The 23,753-nt window shown below is 43.5% G+C and overlaps 1 protein-coding gene across 1 annotated transcript in view; it reads right to left on the bottom strand.

Annotated features, from left to right (window-relative positions):
* Nucleotides 1–22,094, bottom strand: part of plcd3b (phospholipase C, delta 3b) — a 95,950-nt gene extending 73,856 nt beyond the window's left edge. Inside the window, exon 1 of the mRNA XM_084169462.1 lies at nt 21,685–22,094. Coding sequence (XP_084025588.1) covers nt 21,685–21,766 — 82 coding nt within the window. The 5' untranslated portion in view covers nt 21,767–22,094. The remainder of the gene's footprint in view (nt 1–21,684) is intronic.
* Between the last annotated feature and the right edge of the window lie 1,659 nt (nt 22,095–23,753).

Genomic DNA, 23,753 nt, shown 5'->3' with positions numbered 1-23,753 from the left:
CGAAAACCTAGGAAGAAACCTAGAGAGGAACCAGGCTATGAGGGGTGGCCAGTCCTCTTCTGGCTGTGCCGGGTGGAGATTATAACAGAACCATGCCAAGATGTTCAAAAATGTTCATAAGTGACAAGCATGGTCAAATAATAATCAGGAATAAATCTCAGTTGGCTTTTCATAGCCGATCATTAAGAGTTTGAAAACAGCAGGTCTGGGACAGGTAGGGGTTCCATAACCGCAGGCAGAACAGTTTAAACTGGAATAGCAGCAAGGCCAGGCGGACTGGGGACAGCAAGGAGTCACCACGGCCGGTAGTCCCAACGTATGGTCCTAGGGCTCAGGTCTCTCAGTTGGCTTTTCATAGCCGATCATTATGAGTTGAAAACAGCAGGTCTGGGACAGGTAGGGGTTTCGTAGCCGCAGGCAGAACAGTTGAAACTGGAATAGCAGCAAGGCCAGGCGGACTGGGGACAGCAAGGTGTCATCATGCCCGGTAGTCCTGACGTATGGTCCTAGGGCTCAGGTTCTCAGAGAGAAAGAGAGAACGAGAGAATTAGAGAGAGCATACTTAAATTCACACAGGACACTGGATAAGACAGGAGAAGTACTCCAGGTATAACCAACTAACCCCAGCCCCCCGACACATAAACTACTGCAGCATAAATACTGGAGGCTGAGACAGGAGCGGTCCGGAGACACTGTGGCCCCATCCGAAGAAACCCCCGGACAGGGCCAAACAGGAAGGATATAACCCCACCCACTCCGCCAAAGCACAGCCCCCGCACCACTAGAGGGATATCCCCAACCACCAACTTACAATCCTGAGACAAGGCCGAGTATAGCCCACAGAGGTCTCCACCACAGCACAAACCAAGGGGGGGCGCCAACCCAGACAGGAAGATCACGTCAGTAACTCAACCCACTCAAGTGACGCACCCCTCCCAGGGACGGCATGAAAGAGCACCAGCAAGCCAGTGACTCAGCCCCTGCAACAGGGTTAGAGGCAGAGAACCCCAGTGGAGAGGGGAACCGGCCTGGCAGAGACAGCAAGGGCTGTTCGTTGCTCCAGCCTTTCCGTTCACCTTCACACTCCTGGGCCAGACTACACTCAATCATATGACCTACTGAAGAGATAAGTCTTCAGTAAAGACTTAAAGGTTGAGACTGAGTCTGCGTCTCTCACATGGGTAGGCAGACTGTTCCATAAAAATGGAGATCTATAGGAGAAAGCCCTGCCTCCCGCTGTTTGCTTAGAAATTCTAGGGACAATTAGGAGGCCTGCGTCTTGTGACCGTAGCGTACGTATTGGTATGTACGGCAGGACCAACTCGGAAAGATAGGTAGGAGCAAGCCCATGTAACGCTTTATAGGTTAACAGTAAAACCTTGAAATCAGCCCTTGCCTTAACAGGAAGCCAGTGTAGGGAAGCTAGCACTGGAGTAATATGATCAAATTTCTTGGTTCTAGTCAGGATTCTAGCAGCCGTATTTAGCACTAACTGAAGTTTATTTAGTGCTTTATCCGGGTAGCCGGAAAATAGAGCATTGCAGTAGTCTAACCTAGAAGTAACAAATGCATGGATTAATTTTTCTGCATCATTTTTGGACAGAAAATTTCTGATTTTTGCAATGTTACGTAGATGGAAAAAAGCTGTCCTTGAAACAGTCTTGATATGTTCGTCAAAAGAGAGATCAGGGTCAAGAGTAACGCCTAGGTCCTTCACAGTTTTATTTGAGACGACTTTACAACCATCAAGATGAATTGTCAGATTTAACAGAAGATCTCTTTGTTTCTTGGGACCTAGAACAAGCATCTCTGTTTTGTCCGAGTTTAAAAGTAAAAAGTTTTTTGCCATCCACTTTCTTATGTCTGAAACACAGGCTTCTAGCGAGGGCAATTTTGGGGCTTCACCATGCTTCATTGAAATGTACAGCTGTGTGTCATCCGCATAGCAGTGAAAGTTAACATTATGTTTTCGAATAACATCCCCAAGAGGTAAAATATATAGTGAAAACAATAGTGGTCCTAAAACGGAACCTTGAGGAACACCGAAATGTACAGTTGATTTGTCGGAGGACAGACCATTCACAGAGACAAACTGATATCTTTCCGACAGGTAGGATCTAAACCAGGCCAGAACTTGTCCGTGTAGACCAATTTGGGTTTCCAGTCTCTCCAAAAGAATGTGGTGATCGATGGTGTCAAAGGCAGCACTAAGGTCTAGTAGCACGAGGACAGATGCAGAGCCTCGGTCTGATGCCATTAAAAGGTCATTTACCACCTTCACAAGTGCAGTCTCAGTGCTATGATGGGGTCTAAAACCAGACTGAAGCATTTCGTATACATTGTTTGTCTTCAGAAAGGCAGTGAGTTGCTGCGCAACAGCTTTTTCTAAAATTTTTGAGAGGAATGGAAGATTCGATATAGGCCGATAGTTTTTTATATTTTCCGGGTCAAGGTTTGGCTTTTTCAAGAGAGGCTTTATCACTGCCACTTTTAGTGAGTTTGGTACACATCCGGTGGATAGAGAGCTGTTTATTATGTTCAACATAGGAGGGCCAAGCACAGGAAGCAGCTCCTTCAGCAGTTTAGTAGGAATAGGATCCAATATGCAGCTTGAAGGTTTAGAGGCCATGATTATTTTCATCATTGTGTCAAGAGATATAGTACTAAAACACTTAAGTGTCTCTCCCGATCCCAGGCCCTCGCAGAGCTGTGCAGATCCAGGACAGCTAAGCCCTGGAGGAATACGCAGATTCAAAGAGGAGTCCGTAATTTGCTTTCTAATGGTCATGATCTTTTCCTCAAAGAAGTTCATGAATTTATCACTGCTGAAGTGAAAGCCATCCTCTCTTGGGGAATGCTGCTTTTTAGTTAGCTTTGCAACAGTATCAAAAAGAAATTTTGGATTGTTCTTATTTTCCTCGATTAAGTTGGAAAAGTAGGATGATCGAGCAGCAGTGAGGGCTCTTCGGTACTGCACGGTACTGTCTTTCCAAGCTAGTCGGAAGACTTCCAGTTTGGTGTGGCGCCATTTCCGTTCCAATTTCCTGGAAGCTTGCTTCAAAGCTCGGGTATTTTCTGTATACCAGGGAGCTAGTTTCTTATGACAAATGTTTTTCGTTTTTAGGGGTGCAACTGCATCTAGGGTATTGCGCAAGGTTAAATTGAGTTCCTCAGTTAAGTGGTTAACTGATTTTTGTCCTCTGACGTCCTTGGGTAGGCAGAAGGAGTCTGGAAGGGCATCAATGAATTTTTGTGTTGTCTGAGAATTTATAGCACGACTTTTGATGCTCCTTGGTTGGGGTCTGAGCAGATTATTTGTTGCGATTGCAAACGTAATAAAATGGTGGTCCGATAGTCCAGGATTTTGTGGAAAAACATTAAGATCTACAACATTTATTCCATGGGACAAAACTAGGTCCAGAGTATGACCGTGGCAGTGAGTAGGTCCAGAGACATGTTGGACAAAACCCACTGAGTCGATAATGGCTCCGAAAGACTTTTGGAGTGGGTCTGTGGACTTCTCCATGTGAATATTAAAATCACCAAAAATTAGAATATGATCTGCTATGACTACAAGGTCTGATAGGAATTCAGGAAACTCAGAGAGGAACGCTGTATATGGCCCAGGAGGCCTGTAAACAGTAGCTATAAAAAGTGATTGAGTAGGCTGCATAGATTTCATGACTAGAAGCTCAAAAGATGAAAACGCCATTTTTTTTTTTGTAAATTGAAATTTGCTATCGTAAATGTTAGCAACACCTCCGCCTTTGCGGGATGCACGGGGAATATGGTCACTAGTGTAACCAGGAGGTGAGGCCTCATTTAACACAGCAAATTCATCAGGCTTAAGCCATGTTTCAGTCAGGCCAATCACATCAAGATTATGATCAGTGATTAGTTCATTGACTATGACTGCCTTTGAAGTGAGGGATCTAACATTAAGTAACCCTATTTTGAGATGTGTGGTATCACAATCTCTTTCAATAATGGCAGGAATGGAGGAGGTCTTTATCCTAATAAGATTGCTAGGGTGAACACCGCCATGTTTAGTTTTGCCCAACCTAGGTCGAGGCACAGACACAGTCTCAATGGGTATGGCTGAGCTGACTACACTGACTGTGCTATTGGCAGACTCCACTAAGCTGGCAGGTTGGCTAACAGCCTGCTGCCTGGCCTGCACCCTATTTCACTGTGGGGCTAGAGGAGTTAGAGCCCTATCTATGTTGGTAGATAAGAGGAGAGCACCCCTCCAGCTAGGATGGAGTCCGTCACTCCTCAGCAGGTCAGGCTTGATCCTGTTTGTGGGTGAGTCCCAGAAAGAGGGCCAATTATCCACAAATGTTATCTTTTGGGAGGGGCAGAAAACAGTTTTCAACCAGCGATTGAGTGCTGAGACTCTGCTGTAGAGCTCGTCACTTCCCCTAACTGGGAGGGGGCCAGAGACAATTACTCGATGCCGACACATCTTTCTAGCTGATTTACACGCTGAAGCTATGTTGCACTTGGTGACCTCTGACTGTTTCATCCTAACATCGTTGGTGCCGACGTGGATAACAATATCTCTATACTCTCTACACTCGCCAGTTTTAGCTTTAGCCAGCACCATCTTTAGATTAGCCTTAACGTCGGTAGCCCTGCCCCCTGGTAAACAGTGTATGATCGCTGGGTGATTCGTTTTAAGTCTAATACTGCGGGTAATGGAGTCGCCAATGACTAGGGTTTTCAATTTGTCAGAGCTAATGGTGGGAGCCTTCGGAGTCTCAGACCCCGTAACGGGAGGAGTAGAGACAAGAGAAGACTCAGACTCAGACTCCGACTCGCTACATAATGGGGAAAACCGGTTGAAAGTTTCTGTCGGCTGAATGAGCGACACCGGTTGAGCATTCCAACAGTATTTCCCTCCAGAAGCCATGAGAAAGTTGTCCGGCTGCGGGGACTGTGCGGGGGGATTTATACTAACGTTACTGTCTGTACTTACTGGTGGCACAGACGCTGTTTCTTCCTTTCCTACACTGATATTGCCCTTGCCTAACGATTGCGTCTGAAGCTGGGCTTGTAGCACAGCTATTTTCGCCGTAAGGCGAGAATTCTCCTGTATATTATGAGTACAGCGACTGCAATTAGAAGACATCATGTTAATGTTACTACTTAGCTTCGGCTGTTGAAGATGTTGAAGATGTTGACGAATCATGTCCAGATAAAGCGTCCGGAGTGAAAAGTTGAATAAGGGAAAAAAGTTGCGATGGAAAAAAGGAAAATAACGTTGGCAGCTAAAACGCACAGGAAAATGACTCTTCTGTCTCGGGATAAACGTCCGGGGTGAAAAAGTTTAACGAAAAAAGATGAGTGAGGACAAAACTAAAAAGTTGGTAAATTTGTTGAACACAGAGATTGATTAAACGTTTATTAAAAGTAAAACGTGAATAGTTTGGCAGGTAGCCAAGTAGCAACAAACAGCACAGCAACGACAGCACGGAGACAATCTCATGGCTTGGTTTTTGCTCTGACATGCACTGTCAACTGTGGGACCTTATATAGACAGGTGTGTGCCTTTCCAAATCATGTCCAATCAATGGAATTTACCACAGGTGGACTCCAAATAAGTTGTAGAAAATCTCAAGGATGATCATTGCAAACAGGATGTACCTAAACTCAATTTAGAGTCTCATAGCGTCCCGTGTAGCTCAGTTGGTAGAGCATGGCATTTGCAACGCCAGGGTTGTGGGTTCGATTCCCACGGGGGGCCAGTATGAAAATGTATGCACTCACTAACTGTAAGTCGCTCTGGATAAGAGCATCTGCTAAATGACTAAAATGTAAATAGCAAAGGGTCTGAATCCTTATGTAAATAAGGTATTTGTTTTTTATTTTTAATACATTTGCAAAAAGTTCTAAAAACCTGTTTTCGCTTTGTCATTATGGGGTGCTGTGTGTAAATTGATGAGGATTTTATTTTTTAAATCAATTTTAGAATAAGGCTGTAACGTAACAAAATGTGGAAAAAGTGAAGGGGTCTGAATACTTTCCGAATGCACTGTAGTTAAGTTTTAGGCTACTATCAGAAGACAGGCCTGGAATGAGGAGTGTCGTACATGGGTCATTCCACCTATTTGGTGCCTTTTGAGAAGTGTAACTTGGTAAATAAAACAACTTTTGATTTCATAGCATTTGTTGAAGATAAAAAAATAATTTGGAGCATTTTTCCACATATTCCATCCAGTTTGCTTTATTTTTATAATATATTACACTTGAGCTTTCTTGAATAAGTTCCTCCATTTCTTTTTGTTTTTCCTATAACTTATTCTGAGCCTCTATGTTACAGTTTTTATTGCTATCTATCTGTTCTGTTAGACCTTCTATTTCCTTTGTTAGTATGGACTCTTTTGACCTAAATTGCATGGCCTCTAAAGGCACATTTAAAAGTGTCCCATACAATAAGGGGATTTGCTGTACCTATGTTATGTCAGAGAAATTCAGTTATAAATTCCTCTGTCCTAGTTAAAAACAAGTTATCATCCAATAGGCTTTGATTACATTTCCAATATCCACGCCCACGTGGAAATTCAGTAAGAGTAATGTATATGCCAATTATCTGATGGTCCGACCGCATTCTGTCCCCTATCAACATTTTTTAAACTTTTGGTGCCAACGAGAATGACATAAGAAGTCAAGACGACTAGCTTTATTGAGTCTTCGCCTTGTACAGTGGGGAAAACAAGTATTTAGTCAGCCACCAATTGTGCAAGTTCTCCCACTTAAAAAGATGAGAGAGGCCTGTAATTTTCATCATAGGTACATGTCAACTATGACAGACAAATTGAGAAAATAAATTCCAGAAAATCACATTGTAGGATTTTTAATGAATTTATTTGCAAATTATGGTGGAAAATAAGTATTTGGTCACCTACAAACAAGCAAGATTTCTGGCTCTCACAGACCTGTAATTTCTTCTTTAAGAGGCTCCTCTGTCCTCCACTCGTTACCTGTATTAATGGCACTGGTTTGAACTTGTTATCAGTATAAAAGACACCTGTCCACAACCTCAAACAGTCACACTCCAAACTCCACTATGGCCAAGACCAAAGAGCTGTCAAAGGACACCAGAAACAAAATTGTAGACCTGCACCAGGCTGGGAAGACTGAATCTGCAATAGGTAAGCAGTTTGGTTTGAAGAAATCAACTGTGGGAGCAATTATTAGGAAATGGAAGACATACAAGACCACTGATAATCTCCATCGATCTGGGGCTCCACGCAAGTTCTCACCCCGTGGGGTCAAAATGATCACAAGAACGGTGAGCAAAAATCCCAGAACCACACGGGGGGACCTAGTGAATGACCTGCAGAGAGCTGGGACCAAAGTAACAAAGCCTACCATCAGTAACACACTACGCCGCCAAGGACTCAAATCCTGCAGTGCAGACGTGTCCCCCTGCTTAAGCCAGTACATGTCCAGGCCCGTCTGAAGTTTGCTAGAGTGCATTTGGATGATCCAGAAGAGGATTGGGAGAATGTCATATGGTCAGATGAAACCAAAATATAACTTTTTGGTAAAAACTCAACTCGTCGTGTTTGGAGGACAAAGAATGCTGAGTTGCATCCAAAGAACACCATACCTACTGTGAAGCATGGGGGTGGAAACATCATGCTTTGGGGCTGTTTTTCTGCAAAGGGACCAGGACGACTGATCCGTGTAAAGGAAAGAATGAATGGGGCCATGTATCGTGAGATTTTGAGTGAAAACCTCCTTCCATCAGCAAGGGCATTGAAGATGAAACGTGGCTGGGTCTTTCAGCATGACAATGATCCCAAACACACCGCCCGGGCAACGAAGGAGTGGCTTCGTAAGAAGCATTTCAAGGTCCTGGAGTGGCCTAGCCAGTCTCCAGATCTCAACCCCATAGAAAATCTTTGGAGGGAGTTGAAAGTCCGTGTTGCCCAGCGACAGCCCCAAAACATCACTGCTCTAGAGGAGATCTGCATGGAGGAATGGGCCAAAATACCAGCAACAGTGTGTGAAAACCTTGTGAAGACTTACAGAAAACGTTTGACCTGTGTCATTGCCAACAAAGGGTATATAACAAAGTATTGAGAAACTTTTGTTATTGACCAAATACTTATTTTCCACCATAATTTGCAAATAAATTCATTAAAAATCCTACAATGTGATTTTCAGGAAATTTTTTCTCATTTTGTCTGTCATAGTTGACGTATACCTATGATGAAAATTACAGGCCTCTCTCATCTTTTTAAGTGGGAGAACTTGCACAATTGGTGGCTGACTAAATACTTTTTTTCCCCACTGTATATCTCACTAGGTCAGGATATTTAAGCCTCCATATATCCACTTGTTCTAATATATCCATGACATTCATGATTTCCTTAAGAACATGAGGGTGATAGTTTGTAGTGTGATTTCCTTTACGGTCCATTGAGGTATTTAAAACAGTATTATAATCTCCCACCATAATAATAAGAGTCTTGTATTGCTTGCAGGGTTGATAATGTATTATTTATATATTTTCTAAGAAGCGTTGGTCGTCATTATTTGGTCCGTAAAGGTTAATGAGCCATATCTGTATTTATTAACGTATCAAGATAAAATATTGTAGTCAGGCAACATTTGAGATGTGAATAGGCAACATTTCATTCGGAAGTCAGAGTGTATTTTCTCTCGCTTCAGCTCAAATAATGGCCGCCATTAATTTCAAGAAATGTTGCATAATTTTTTACGTGGTTGCGTCATATTTCTTTGCATACTTTCTGTTGAAGCCTGCATCGATGCATGCTTCAAAATATGTACAAATGGAGTACGCATTCGAGAAGGGCCCTCCGTGCTCCGTTTCGCATACTTTGATTTGGACTCATACTCCGACCCTCCCGTGCTCCAATTTGCGTTCTCGGAGCACGGTAGTATGCATTTTGAGAAACACCCACTGTCTCCAGACATCCGTCTTTGCAATGTCCACTGCTCTTGCTACAGAGTCATCACAGACTATCCCACATAGCCAGAATCAACAGCTAAAACAGGAGTGTACTGTACATACTAGACCAGGGCTCGGTCCGTAGACTGACAAAGCAGTCTTGGTACTGCCTCACCACACACAACACCCAAACAGACTGGCTTCATTCCACGCAATGGAGGAGTAAGCAAGGCAATGAGAATAACATTGAAGCAAATTCTACTGGAGTGTTGAGATACTATTTTTACATGGGGAGATGGAGCATTTGGATATTGCTCACCAATCTGTCTACAACGTTCTCACAGAAATAGTGAAATCAGATTTGTTTCGCTGTTAACAGGACATGACTGACAAACTGTAGGCTAGGCCTATGTCGAACTATCAGTGTTCATATTAGAAAGTGTTCAAACTCAATTTATGAAACTAAATGGCAATACTTCAAACAAATATTGTTACATGTGCATGAGAAACTTATCAGGTAATTGGTGACACTTGGGGACATTTTCACATGACCTTTAACCAGGATATGTTCCAGTCATGTTTCAGACAAAGCTTTCACTGTGAAATGAAAAACGTGTTTCTTCTCTGAAAATACATAACTGTGCATGTATTTGAATATGCTTTCTTATGGTGGCATGCCATTGCTCTCTGTCCTTCAAAGAAGCTGTGAGGTCCTTTATTCTAATACCAATGTCTCGGCAGATTACACAAATGTCCTATGCATGCGTACACACTGAGTGTACAAAACATTATGAACACCTGCTCTTACCATGACATAGACTGACCAGGTGAATCCAGGTGAAAGCTATGATTGATCCCTTATTGATGTCACTTGTTAAATCCACTTCAATCAGTGTAGATGAAGGGGAGGATACATGTTAAAGAAGGATTTTTAAGCCTTGAGACAACTGAGACATGGATTGTGTATGTGTGCCATTCAGAGGCTGAATGGGCAAGACAAGAGATTTAAGTACCTTTGAAAGGATGGTAGTCGCTGCTGGGTTTTTCACGCTCAACAGTTTCCTGTGTGTATCAAGAATGGTCCACCACCCAAAGGACATCCAGCCAACTTGACACAACTGTGGGAAGCATTGGAGTCGACATGGGCCAGCATCCCTGTGGAACGCTTTCGACACCTTGTAGAGTCCATGCCCCGACGAATTGAGGCTGTTCTGAGGGCAAATGTTCTTAATGTTTTTTACACTCAGTGTATGTATACATGTATGCCCACACATGTACATGCTCACTGACCTGAAAGCTTGCCATTCTTACAATCCTTAGCTTACAATTATACTTATACCACCAGGATATTTATAATGTAGTGTGCAATATAGAAATTGCATACATAAGCAAAATTGCATTTGAATGAATCCATGATTGCTGAGAAGAGGATCAACGTAGCTACTGCATGCGACAACAGGATAATTAGACTGACAGACTAGACTGTATGTTGCCGTTGGTCCGAGTCTCTCCCACAGAACAAATGTAAGCACCTTAAACCATGCTTAACTGTTTAAAAAAAGACACCAGACACACACACACACACACACACACGCGCACGCATGCAGACGCACAGACCGACAGATAGACAGACACACACACACGGATAAGAATTACACCCTGTCACTAGAAAAATAACTATGAGAGGAGTGGGGACCTACAGCAATGATACACTTAGACTCACAGCAGTAAATTGCTCCATGTACAGTTGTTTCACCATGGCCTTGGGTCAGTGTGAACTAGTAAAGCTACAGTTTCCTCATAGATAGATGGGTTCTAACTTCCTCTGTACAGCTAGTTCCCTGAAAAGCATCCTGCAGTGTTCCCCTTTCTATGGCCTGAACGTCCCACTGGTTCCTACTTGTTCCCAGTCTCTTATTAGTGCATGTCTTCTGTGGTGGGTGGGGTAGGGAGGAGATTATCATTTCAAATGGGGTCAGCTTTGAAGACTCGTGGGGCCCCACACGTGCACGCGCACACACACATTCATATGCACATACACATGCACACACACACGCTTGAATGAATGAAAACACACGTACGTACAGTACACATACACACACCAGACACACACACATCAAATAGCCTAAACCCCCTTTCACTCAAGCCCCTACTGGGCCCTGAATGAGTCCAATGCTGCACCAGAAGAGTGAAAGGCCAAATCCAATGCTACATCAGCCTTTCTGTAATGAACTGACTGCTGACATTGAAGTGACGATCCACCTGCTTTGACATGATATTTCACATAGTCAAATTAAATGTCAGAGGGATTTGTCACTCTGCTTGATAAAGTCAACCAAACCCTACTGGTGGAGACCTTGAGAGGATCCAGAATGTAGACAGGGGAGAGACAGGCATACTGTAGCAGTAGTAGTTATCTGGGGTAGGTAGGATGGTGGTAGTATTACCTTACAAAAGACTGATGTAGCCCTGGAGCCATGTGCAACACGGGGACCCTACGTTGGTAAGTACCTTTACTGTCAATGGTAAGCACCCACACAACCAGGGTTATGTTCATTAGGCACCAAATGTAAGAAAACAGACTGAAACAGGGAGCGGGACTACCTAGAGTTGTCCAATTGTCACGTCTACTCCCGCTCCCCCTCTCTGGCACTCGTTGTCATCAGTTCACTCATCATTATGCAGACCTGCCACCATCGTTATGCGCACCTGCGCTTAATTATGGGACTCACCTAGACTCATCACCTTCCTGATTACCTCCCCTATATCTGTCACTCCCTTTGGTTCCTTCCCCAGGCGTTATTGACTCTGTGTTTGTGTTTCATGTCTGTACGCTACTCGGTAGGCTCTGCAGGTTTCCATGACTCAGCCGGGTCGTCAGGTTCCCATGCCTCAGCCGGCTCGACAGGTTCCCATGACAGGCTCCCATGCCTCAGCCGGCTCGTCAGGCTCCCAAGCCTCAGCCGGCTCGTCAGGCTCCCAAGCCTCAGCCGGCTCGTCAGGCTCCCAAGCCTCAGCCGGCTCGTCAGGCTCCCAAGCCTCAGCCGGCTCGTCAGGCTCCCAAGCCTCAGCCGGCTCGCCAGGCTCCCAAGCCTCAGCCGGCTCGTCAGGCTCCCATGCCTCAGCCGGCTCGTCAGGCTCCCATGCCTCAGCCGGCTCGTCAGGCTCCCAAGCCTCAGCCCGCTCGTCAGGCTCCCAACTCCCAGCGTACACGTTACACCAATAAGAAATGTGATTTTCAAAACAGCAAACTATTTAAAAAAAGTATAATTAATTGTGTGTCCTAATGAACATGACCCAGGGCTCAACATAGGATGGTGGACACTGGACAGCATAGTAGTATAGCATCTGGGAGCCAGTCTTTCTGCTTCAACTTCTTTCTTGTTAACTTGCCAAATCAGCAATACAGTAGCAGTGTTGAATGCATCCATTTTTTACATTTTAGTCATTTAGCTGACGCTCTTATCTAGAGTAACTTACAGGAGCAATTAGGGTTAAGTACCTTGCTCAAGGGCACATCAACAGATTTTTTTCACCTAGTCGGCTCTGGGATTTAAACCATTGACTTTTCGGTTACTGGCCCAATGCTCTTCACCGCTAGGCTACCTGCCGCCCAGGCTTATACATTAGGAAGGAACTGAATAGATTTATGTTAGAAATGACCATGGAAAAGTAACTCGGCTAATTTGGGGGACAGTTCCACCACCTACAAATTTCATCTAAAAGTAACCCTTGCCCCACAACCACCAGTGTTTGACAATGGTGGGCTAGTTGGCACTGCCTTGAGGGGGCACAGGAGGAGAATCTCCCTTCATGCCCAACTGAACCAGGGCACCTAGGGTGTGGTTTTGGGCACCTATAGGGTGGGGTTGACCATGGCAGACAGACCTCCCACACTGTCCCTGGCTACCCAGTGAATACAGTAGTACCATAGCTATCGAGTTCCGTTAGGAAAACTGCCGGAGGGCCAACCATTATAAATAGCCTGTATCCCACATTATGCCGACGCCACAAATGTTAACCTACTATGCACATCTGCCACATGAACTGCATATTTTCTGACATGAAGTACGGGGTTGAAAACTGAGAGATCCCTGAAAGCAATGTTAAGTCATTACAAGTACACGTGCAGCAGTTTGCTAATTGCCTTCTGATTTTAAGATAAAATAGCCTGTTTACTTTAATACAAATGTGACAGTTTTGTGAAAGGATGCACCCACAAGCAGGGGCGTCATGAACCCATTATTTTAGAGGGGGAACGAAGTACGTGAGGATGGACGGGGGTGGTTGAATAATTTTTTTTAACAACTGAAACAGCTTTTTCCTGTTGTCTAATGCCATAATCATTATGCCTAATTCAATGTAAAGTGAACTGTGTAGGTTATCTAAGCATACCTCTTGAGCTGTCTGTGTCCTCCTGACTGGTGGTTCTTTTTTTAAAGAAACAAAATATTCCTCTCTGCATCTCTGCTAAAAATGTAAAGGAATGTGAGTATTATTCAGTACATTTAGTAATTGCTTTCTTTTCTAAAGTCTAGCAACTTTCTATAGTCTAGCAAAAAAATAAGTTTAGTAATTAATTTAACATCTGAACAATTTTAAAAGTTGAACTTATTATTATTATTTATTATTATTTCTAACCAATCAACCTTGGCCATAGTATGGACTGCATGGACTGCTGCAACATATCTATTGACAAATCACTAATGATAAGGTAGCTGATCTGTAATTGAAATCATGACTTGGCTTTGCAGATTGGAAAAAAGCCATGTATTCTTGTCATGGTTTTGCATGACTTTTGTACAGTCATAGTGCCAGCAATGCAATAATACCACATGTACAGTGCTATGAAAAAGTATTTGCCCCCTTTCTAATTTTCTCAACTTTTGCATATTTGTGATCCTGAATGTTATCAAATCTTCATCCAAAACCTAATATTAGATAGGGAACATAAGCGAACAAATAACACAACAATTACATATTTATATAATTTATTTCATAAACAAAGTTATGCAACACCCAACACACCACCACCACCATGCTTGACCTTTGGTATGATGTTCTTACTGTGGAATGCAGAGTTTGGTTTTCGCCAGGCATTACTGGAACCATGTCGTCCAAAAAGTTATACTTTTGAATCATCTGTCCATAGAACGTTCTTCCAAGAGTCTTGATGATCATCCAGGTGCTTTATGGCAAACTTGAGTCAACTTTTTGGACGAGATGGGTCCCATTATGCCTGGCGAAAACCAAACACTGCATTCCACAGTAAGAACATCATACCAAAGGTCAAGCATGGTGGTGATGGTGTGATGGTTTGGGGATGCTTTGCTGCCTCAGGACCTGGATGACTTGCCTTAATAGAAGGAACCATGAATTCTGCTCTGTATCAGTGAATTCTACAGTAGAATGTCAGACCATCCGTCTGTGAGCTGAAGCTGAAGCGCAGCTGGGTCATGCAGCAAGACAATGATCCAAAACACACAATCAAGTGTACATGAAAATTGCTAAAAAGCAACAAATTGGACGTTTTGGAATGGCCTAGTCAAAGTCCAGACCTAATCCCAATTGAGATGTTGTGGCAGGACTTGAAACGAGCAGTTCATGCTTGAAAACACACACGTCACTGAGTTAAAGCAGTTCTGCATGGAAGAGTGGGCCAAAATTCCTCCACAGCGACATGAGAGACTGATCAACAACTACAGGAAGCATTTGGTTTGAGTCATTGCAGCTAAAGGTGGCACAACCAGTTATTGAGTGTAAGGGGGCAATTACTTTTTCACACAGGGGAATTGGGTGTTGCATAACTTTGTTTATGAAATAAATATGTAATTGTTGTGTTATTTGTTCACTTATGTTCCCTTTATCTAATATTAGGTTTTGGTTGAAGATCTGATAACATTCAGTATCACAAATATGCAAAAGTAGAGAAAATTAGAAAGGGGGCAAATACTTTTTCATAGCACTGTAGATGTAAAGCCACATTCAACCTCATTTAATAGGAATAACTAGCTACATGTTCGGGTCTATCCGGCAGTGAAAAATGGGGTGTTATAAAGCAGCATTGTTACTAGACATCAGAATAGACTGAGTTCTGATGGAAAGTTGTCATCCATTCTATTGACCATAATTTGTTTGAGTTATACATATCTGATGTCATCATTATATCCTATTAAAAGGGACCCTCAATGAAATTCAGGGATTCTTCAAAGTCTGGACAATCCTTGCTGGCAGGGAAACTTTATTTTTATAGGCCTAGTAAAAAAAAAAGATTTTGTTGTATTATTTGAGCTTAAAAATTACATTTGGGGCACTTTTATAAAGGGAAAACATTTGTTTTTTGAATTTACTAAATACTTTCAATTTTATTATTTTCCGTGCTGGCTCTATGCCTGGAAATGCCCTTGTCCGGAGAAAAGGATCCTAATTTCTAAAAATGGGCAATAATGGCTATTAACTGAGGATATTATGTAGTTTCTTGCAATAGCCCTTTGTGACTTTAAATATAATGTCGTAATGAGTATAATGCTTGTATGGATGTCAACCCCAATTAATTTTCATGTTATCGTTACCAATCAACTGCATTACAGTTAAAAATGACTTTGACTACCACCACAGATTTCTGTATGCTAGCAATGCTAAACAGCTTATACAAACGGGAGTTAGCATTTAGCAGTCACTTCTTCTAAACCTGAAAAGAGACAACTTCTACATGTTATGCAGCAAAAACAGCCAAATATATCCAATTCGGACTTAAGTAACCATATTGTGGGCCTGTTATAATACATAAATCATGACGGATTTGAGAAATATCCACTTTGTTAGATAGGATTTGTTGAATGTGCGCCAATCTGGTCAATGGAACATTTGCGTTCCACTGACTCCTATTGGTCAGGGAGACATTGGAATGGCAGTAGAGGCATAATCCTGATTTTACTTATGCAGGAAAATAAAAGTAAGGTAATATAATTATTGTCAACCTAAAATATTGTCATATAATTATAAATACAGTTTATAGCGGTTTATACCAATTTCCTGTATAAATAGCCTCTACAATATATGTAAACAGACCATAAATGTCTTAAATTGTGTTTTCTTGTAAAGCAGTGAGTGCTATTATATGATACAATATTAGTACTTGTTGCATTTACAACTTGTCTAAGTCCTATCAACTGATTTCAGCCAGTGTATGGCTGTGGATTGACTGCATTGTTTGAATGGAATGTTGGCATAAAGTTAATTTGACAAATGAATGCTTTAATAATTCCTCTAAAACTGTCTGGCTAGCTAGCTAACAAACATACAGTGCAGATAAGTTATTCAAATTCATAATTTTACACAATATCTTATCACAGCACTAGCAAACCATGGTTGACCAACTCCCTGACCAAAATGTCTGACCTTTATCCCATCATAAGAAGGTTCATGTCCATTCTAGTATTCCTAATTCTATTGTCACAACCATAAATCTTGTTCGAGTCTCGTCGGGAGAGGTTGTGTTTTTCTCTAGCAGGAGGTAAGCTTGGCTTCTCATATGGTGTTGAGTAAAGCTTAAACCATGTATTTAGATCGTAGGTAGGTAGTTTATTTAGGTAGTTATTGTAGGTTTCCGTAGGCAATTATTGTAGGTAAGTATTGTTTACGTATTGTTTAAGTATTGTTACGGCGGAGCCCGGCGAAGCACGAGGCTAGCTAGCTAGCGGGTAGCTACTGGTAACGTTTATTGGTTATTATCTGTTTAGTGCAATGGTGGAGAGTGGTTTCCAATGTTAATGTGCTAGCTAATGTGCTAGCTAGCCAACGTTTAATTTTTTTTGCTGCGTTATGAAAGGAACTTGACACGGACATGAATTATCTGTTTTGTGTGTTAACACACTCTTGGTATGCTAGCTAGCTAGCGGGTAGCTACTGGTAACGTTTATTGGTAATTATCTGTTTAGTGCAACGGTGGAGAGTTGTTTCCAATGTTAATGTGCTAGCTAACCAACGTTTAATTTTTGCTGCGTTACGAAAGAAACTAGACACGGACATTAATTATCTGTTTAGTGTGTTAACACACTCTTGGTGGTTTGTTGTAACCAAGTATTGGTGCTAAACTGTGTGTTATTGGATGCTAGCATGCTAGTTAGCTATGGCGTCATAGCTAGGCATCGTGGGCTGTTGTGGTTAGTTACTGTGGGTTGGCATTGTTGTTCGGCGGTGCCGGGGGTAGCACGAAGCTAGCTAGCTAGCCGTTCTTCAAACAAGGTCAACACAGTGGCCATTGCTAGCTAGCCAACAGACACGGACACGAATTATCTGCTTAGTGTGTTAACACACTATTGGTGGTTTGTTGTGACCAAGTGTTGGCGCTAAACTGTGTGTTTTTGGATGCAAGTGTTGGTGCTAAACTGTGTGTTTTTGGATGCTAGCATGCTAGTTAGCTATGGTGTCATAGTTAGCTAGCTGAATAAAGTGGGTTGAGTCTATTCCTTTAAACATTGAACCGCTGTGGTTCACAACAATTCTGATTTCTAAAGGTGGAAGTTGGTAGAGTTTTTGTTCGGGTGGTTCAGTGAAACAATTATAGTTGTTAGAAGTAGAAGTTTTTGGTGAGGGAGGCCCTGCTCTCTACTCTCCCAGATGTTTAGTTCATTTCATTCCGATCTCCTCTGCATTATTGTAGCCATTTGCTACAGCCTGTCAACTATGCCTCTGCCTATCCCTGTTCTCTCCTCTCTGCACAGGCTACACAAACGCCCCACACCGCGTGGCTGCTGCCTCTCTAACCTGGTGGTCCCTGCACGCACCCCACACCTGGAGTTCCAGGTCTCAGGCAGCCTCTGGAACTGCCGTTCTGCTGCCAACAAAGATGACTTCATCCCAGCCTATGCTAATCTCCAGTCCCTCGACTTCCTGGCGCTGACGGAAACATGGATTACCACTGAAAACACTGCTACTCCTACTGCTCTCTCCTCGTCTGACCATGTGTTCTCGCATACCCCGAGAGCATCTGGTCAGAGGGGTGGTGGCACAGGAATCCTCATCTCTCCCAAGTGGACATTCTCAATTTTTCCCCTAACCCATCTGTCTATCTCCTCATTTGAATTCCATGCTGTCACAGTCACTAGCCCATTTAAGCTTAATATCCTTGTCATCTATCGCCCTCCAGGTTCCCTTGGAGAGTTCATCAATGAGCTTGACGCCTTGATAAGTTCCTTTCCTGAGGATGGCTCACCCCTCACAGTTTTGGGGGATTTCAACCTCCCTATGTCCACATTTGACTCATTTCTCTCTGCCTCCTTCTTTCCACTTCTCTCCTCTTTTGACCTCACCCTCTCACCGTCCCCCCCTACTCACAAGGCTTGACCTCATCTTTACTAGATGCTGCTCTTCTACTAATCTCACTGCAACTCCCCTCCATGTCTCCGACCACTACTTTGTTTCCTTTTCTCTCTCGCTCTCCTCCCACACTACTCACTCTGCCCCTACACAGATGGTAATGCGCCGCCGCAACCTTCGCTCTCTCTCTCCCACTACTCTCTCCTCTTCCATCCTATCATCTCTTCCCTCTGCTCAATCCTTCTCCCTCCAATCTCCTGATTCTGCCTCCTCAACCCTCCTCTCCTCCCTTTCTGCATCCTTTGACTCTCTGTGTCCCCTATCCTCCCGGCCGGCTCGGTCCTCCCCTCCAGCTCCGTGGCTTGATGACTCATTGCGAGCTCACAGAACAGAGCTCCGGGCAGCGGAGCGGAAATGGAAGAAAACTAAACTCCCTGCCGACCTGGCATCTTTTCACTCCCTCCTCTCTACATTTTCTTCATCTGTTTCTGCTGCTAAGGCCACTTTCTACCACTAAATTCCAAGCATCTGCCTCTAACCCTAGGAAGCTCTTTGCCACATTTTCCTCCCTCCTGAATCCTCCCCCCCCCGCACCCCCCTCCTCTCTCTCTGTGGATGACTTCGTCAACCACTTTGAAAAGAAGGTTGACGACATTCGATCCTCGTTTGTTAAGTCTAATGACACTGCTGGTCCTACTCACACTGCCCTACCCTATGCTTTGACTTCTTTCTCCCCTCTCTCTCCAGATAAAATCCTGCGACTTGTGACTGCAGGCCGCCCAACAACCTGCCCGCTTGACCCCATCCCCTCCTCTCTTCTCCAGACCATCTCCGGTGACCTTCTCCCCTACCTCACCTCGCTGATCAACTCATCCTTGACCGCTGGCCATGTCCCTTCCGTCTTCAAGAGAGCGAGAGTTACTCCCCTTCTCAAAAAACCAACACTCGATCCCACTGATGTCAACAACTACAGACCAGTATCCCTTCTTTCTTTTCTTTCCAAAACTATTGAGCGTGCCGTCTTTAGCCAACTCTCTTGCTATCTCTCTCAGAATTACCTTCTTGATCCAAACCAGTCAGGTTTCAGAACTGGTCATTCAACTGAGACTGCTCTTCTCTGTGTCACGGAGGCTCTCCGCACTGCTAAAGCTAACTCTCTCTCCTCTGCTCTTGTCCTTCTAGACCTGTCTGCTGCCTTTGATACTGTGAACCATCAGATCCTCCTCTCCACCCTCTCCGAGCTGGGCATCTCCGGCGCGGCTCACTCCTGGATTGCGTCCTACCTGACCGGTCGCTCCTACCAAGTGGCGTGGCGAGAAGCTGTCTCCGCACCACGTGCTCTCACCACTGGTGTCCCCCAGGGCTCAGTTCTAGGCCCTCTCCTTTTCTCCCTATACACCAAGTCACTTGGCTCTGTCATATCCTCACATGGCCTCTCCTATCATTGCTACGCTGACGATACACAACTAATCTTCTCCTTTCCCCCTTCTGATAACCAGGTGGCGAATCGCATCTCTGCATGTCTGGCAGACATATCAGTATGGATGACGGATCACCACCTCAAGCTGAACCCTGGCAAGACGGAGCTGCTCTTCCTCCCGGGGAAGGACTGCCCGTTCCATGATCTCGCCATCACGGTTGACAACTCTGCTGTGTCCTCCTCCCAGAGTGCGAAGAGCCTAGGCGTGACCCTGGACAACACCCTGTCGTTCTCCGCCAACATCAAGGCGATGACCCGCTCCTGCAGGTTCATGCTCTACAACATTCGGAGAGTACGACCCTGCCTTACACAGGAAGCGGCACAGGTCCTAATCCAGGCACTTGTCATCTCCCGTCTGGACTACTGCAACTCGCTGTTGGCTGGCCTCCCTGCCTGTGCCATTAAACCCCTACAACTCATCCAGAATGCCGCAGCCCGTCTGGTGTTCAACCTTCCCAAGTTCTCTCACGTCACCCCCCTCCTCCGCACACTCCACTGGCTTCCAGTTGAAGCTCGCATCCGCTACAAGACCATGGTGCTTGCCTATGGAGCAGTGAGGGGAACGGCACCTCTGTACCTTCGGGCTCTGATCAGTCCCTACACCCAAACGAGGGCATTGCGTTCATCCACCTCTGGCCTGCTGGCTCCCCTTCCTCTGCGGAAGCATAGTTCCCGCTCAGCCCAGTCAAAACTGTTCGCTGCTCTGGCACCCCAATGGTGGAACAAGCTCCCTCACGACGCCAGGACAGCGGAGTCACTCACCACCTTCCGGAGACATTTGAAACCCCACCTCTTTAAGGAATACCTGGGATAGGATAAAGTAATCCTTCTACCCCCCCCCCCCCCCCCCCCAAAAAAAAAAATTTGTAAAGTGATTATCCCACTGGCTATAGGGTGAACGCACCAATTGGTGAGTCGCTCTGGATAAGAGCGTCTGCTAAATGACGTAAATGTGCCCTTGAGCAAGGCACTTAACCCTAATTGCTCCTGTAAGTCGCTCTGGATAAGAGCGTCTGCTAAATGACTAAAATGTAAATGTATAAACTGTCAACTCCATCTGCCTGACAGATTATGATAGAATATGAATTTTTGCTCAAATATGTTACATTTAATTAGGTTTTACAGTCAAAAAGCAACTGAGGAAAAACAAAATTGCTACTGTGTATAACATTTGAATGAAGAAGAAAATGTATATTATTTTCAACTCCGTAAAACATGTGTCTAAAGTCAACTCTGTCCGATTGCTGACATTTCTAATAGAATGGTTATGTTTTTATTGGGGATTTTCAAAATAAACATTTTGCATATTTTACAAATGTTTGTATTGAACTTGAATTCTTAGCGGCAAATATATTTCCGTCTTTCAAGAATCCCTGAATTATAGCCCTTACAAGAGGTCAATTACCATGTAATAAATGCTGATAACTTTCTAATCATACATTTTACACTGATCAATTATTATTGGTTTGATGACTGATTTTTCCTCATTTTTCCTCATTTTCTGGTGCGTTGAGAATAGCCTACTGGAAGCCCTTCAAAGTAACGTTAAACTCAGAACAGCAATGGAAAGTGTATAGTGCAGATATTTTTAATCAATGTCTTCTCTCTTCTGTAATTTCAGGAATATCATATGACCTGTTCTGTAGCCTACTGTATTGTTATTTGTGAAATAGTATGCACCAATTGTGGACACGTTAGCAACGTATGTGCCAATTATTAATGGTTAGCTAGCTAAACAAATTATTGATCTACAACACAACCCAACAAGTGCTTGGCTCCAGGCATGTATGGGATGCGGGGATTGGATAGTGATACCGGTAGCAAGCTATGTTTTTGTGAGCATACAGAGATAACGGTCCTGCCAGCCTACTACATGAAAATACCTAGGCTATGAACCAGTTTCCCAGATATACATTTCTTTCACATTGAGATAGCTAACGTTAATCCGCCAAATGCTTACCTAAATTTTTAAGAGGGTCGATAGTCTTTGATTCGGGCGTCCCGGCTCCATTCTTCACTGGCTTCTTGCCGTTACCTAACATGATCAAAGACGCTGGACGCTCGAGCTCTCCCTCTTTCTGGTTATCCCCTAGCAAGCTAGCTAACGTTAGCTAGCTAGCTATATACGCCTATTGTTAAGCGAGTTCAGCTTTTCAAGGCCACCGAAAGATTATAGCACAGTTTACCGTCTTTGATTATAGACTGCATCAACTTCTTGCTAGAACGTGTAGGTCAGTTCGTAACTGAGCTAGCTAGCTTTCTCCAAGACTGCGGCGCCTCATGATTTTATCCCTTGGAGAAAAGGCGAGACTGAACAGCCAGCCCATCTTTAATTATGTCACGCCACGGATTGGAGGCAAACTGGGGTGTAATCATTAGTCCAAACAGTTGCAAAACGCAACGTTTTGCAACTATAAACGAGGGTTTCTATTGGACACATTCAAGTATGTCCCTACCCTGTTTCATTCCGTTTGCTTCTGTTTAAGAAACGTTTTGCAACAGATTTGGCGTAATGAATATGCCCCTGAACAAGCGCACGAGAACGTTAACTGATAATAAATATCCTGAGATCAGATGCTCACCATGCCAATGCACCTTCAATTCACATTTATTCAAATGAACGAAAAAGAAAACAGAATATTTAAAAGTAATATTTCTCTGTAATAAGGAAAATATTGAAATTATAGGCTCTGTTGCCGTTGTGCTTGAATACCTCCTGGAAATGTATGTTTTTTTATTATGCATGGGTTAGATATTCACAGTCAGAAAAGCTTAATGAACTGTGTCAAAACATTAACCTTTATTCTTTGGCTTTTCAAACCACACCCTGTGACATGCACAATGGATGGCTTGTTCATGTACTGAACAAAAATATAAACGCAACATGCAACAATTTCAATGATTTTACTGAGTTACAGTTCACATAAAGAAATCAGTCAGTTGATATAAATTAATTAGGCCCTAATCTATGGATTTCACATGACTGGGCAGGGGCGCAGCCATGGGTGGTCCTGGGAGGGCATGGGCCCACCCACTTGGGAGCCAGGCCCACCCACTGGGAAGCCAGGCCCAGCCAATCAGAATGAGTTTTTCCCCACAAAAGGGCTTTATTACAGACAGAAATACTTCTCAGTTTCATCAGCTGTCTGGGTGGCTGGTCTCAGATGATCCCGAAGGTGAAGAAGCCGGATGATAAAGCCCTGGGCTGGCGTGGTTACACGTGGTCTGCAGTTGTGAGGCCGGTTGGACGTACTGCCAAATGCTCCAAAACGACATTGGAGGCAGCTTATGGTAGATAAATTAACATTAAATTCTCTGGCAACAGCTCTGGTGGACATTCCTGCAGGCAGCATGCCAACTGCACGCTCCCTCAAAACTTGAGACATCTGGGGAATTGTTTGTGTGACAAACCTGCACATTTTAGAGTGGCCTTTTATTGTCCACAGCACAAGGTGCACCTGTGTAATGATCATGTTGTTTAATCAGCTTCTTGATATGCCACACCTGTCAGGTGGATGTATTATCTTGGGAAATTAGAAATGCTCACAAACAGGGATGGCAACAAATATGTGCACAACATTTGAGAGAAATAAGCTTTTTGTGCATATGGAACATTTCTGGGATCTTTTGTTTCATCTCATGAAACATGGGACCAACACTTTACATGTTGCGTTTATAATTTTGTTCAGTATAGGTTAGAATGGATAGGCCTACTCCTGGGAAAATATTGCCCCCTAGCCCTGGCTAGATAGAAATTGCAGTGGTGGATACATTAAATATTTTTTTATATATATATAGCATGTGATTGTTTGGCAATACAAGCACTGGTTTGTGCCACCTATATGTGCTTATTTATATAGGGCTACCTAGATTTACAGTTTTCTGACCAATCCTTTTATAGGACTATAGCCCTCCTATACACTGTAAAAGAACAATAGCTTGCTAAAATTGACTATAAATGGTGCTGCAACGTATTATTGTATTTGCTTATATAGTGTGCACTGTGCATTAAAATAATTAACATTGCAC

Source organism: Coregonus lavaretus, assembly GCF_964263955.1.
Source record: "Coregonus lavaretus genome assembly, chromosome: 1".
Taxonomy (NCBI): Eukaryota; Metazoa; Chordata; class Actinopteri; order Salmoniformes; family Salmonidae; genus Coregonus; species Coregonus lavaretus.
Note: the sequence above shows the minus strand (reverse complement) of the source record. Positions and strands in the feature narration are given on the sequence as shown.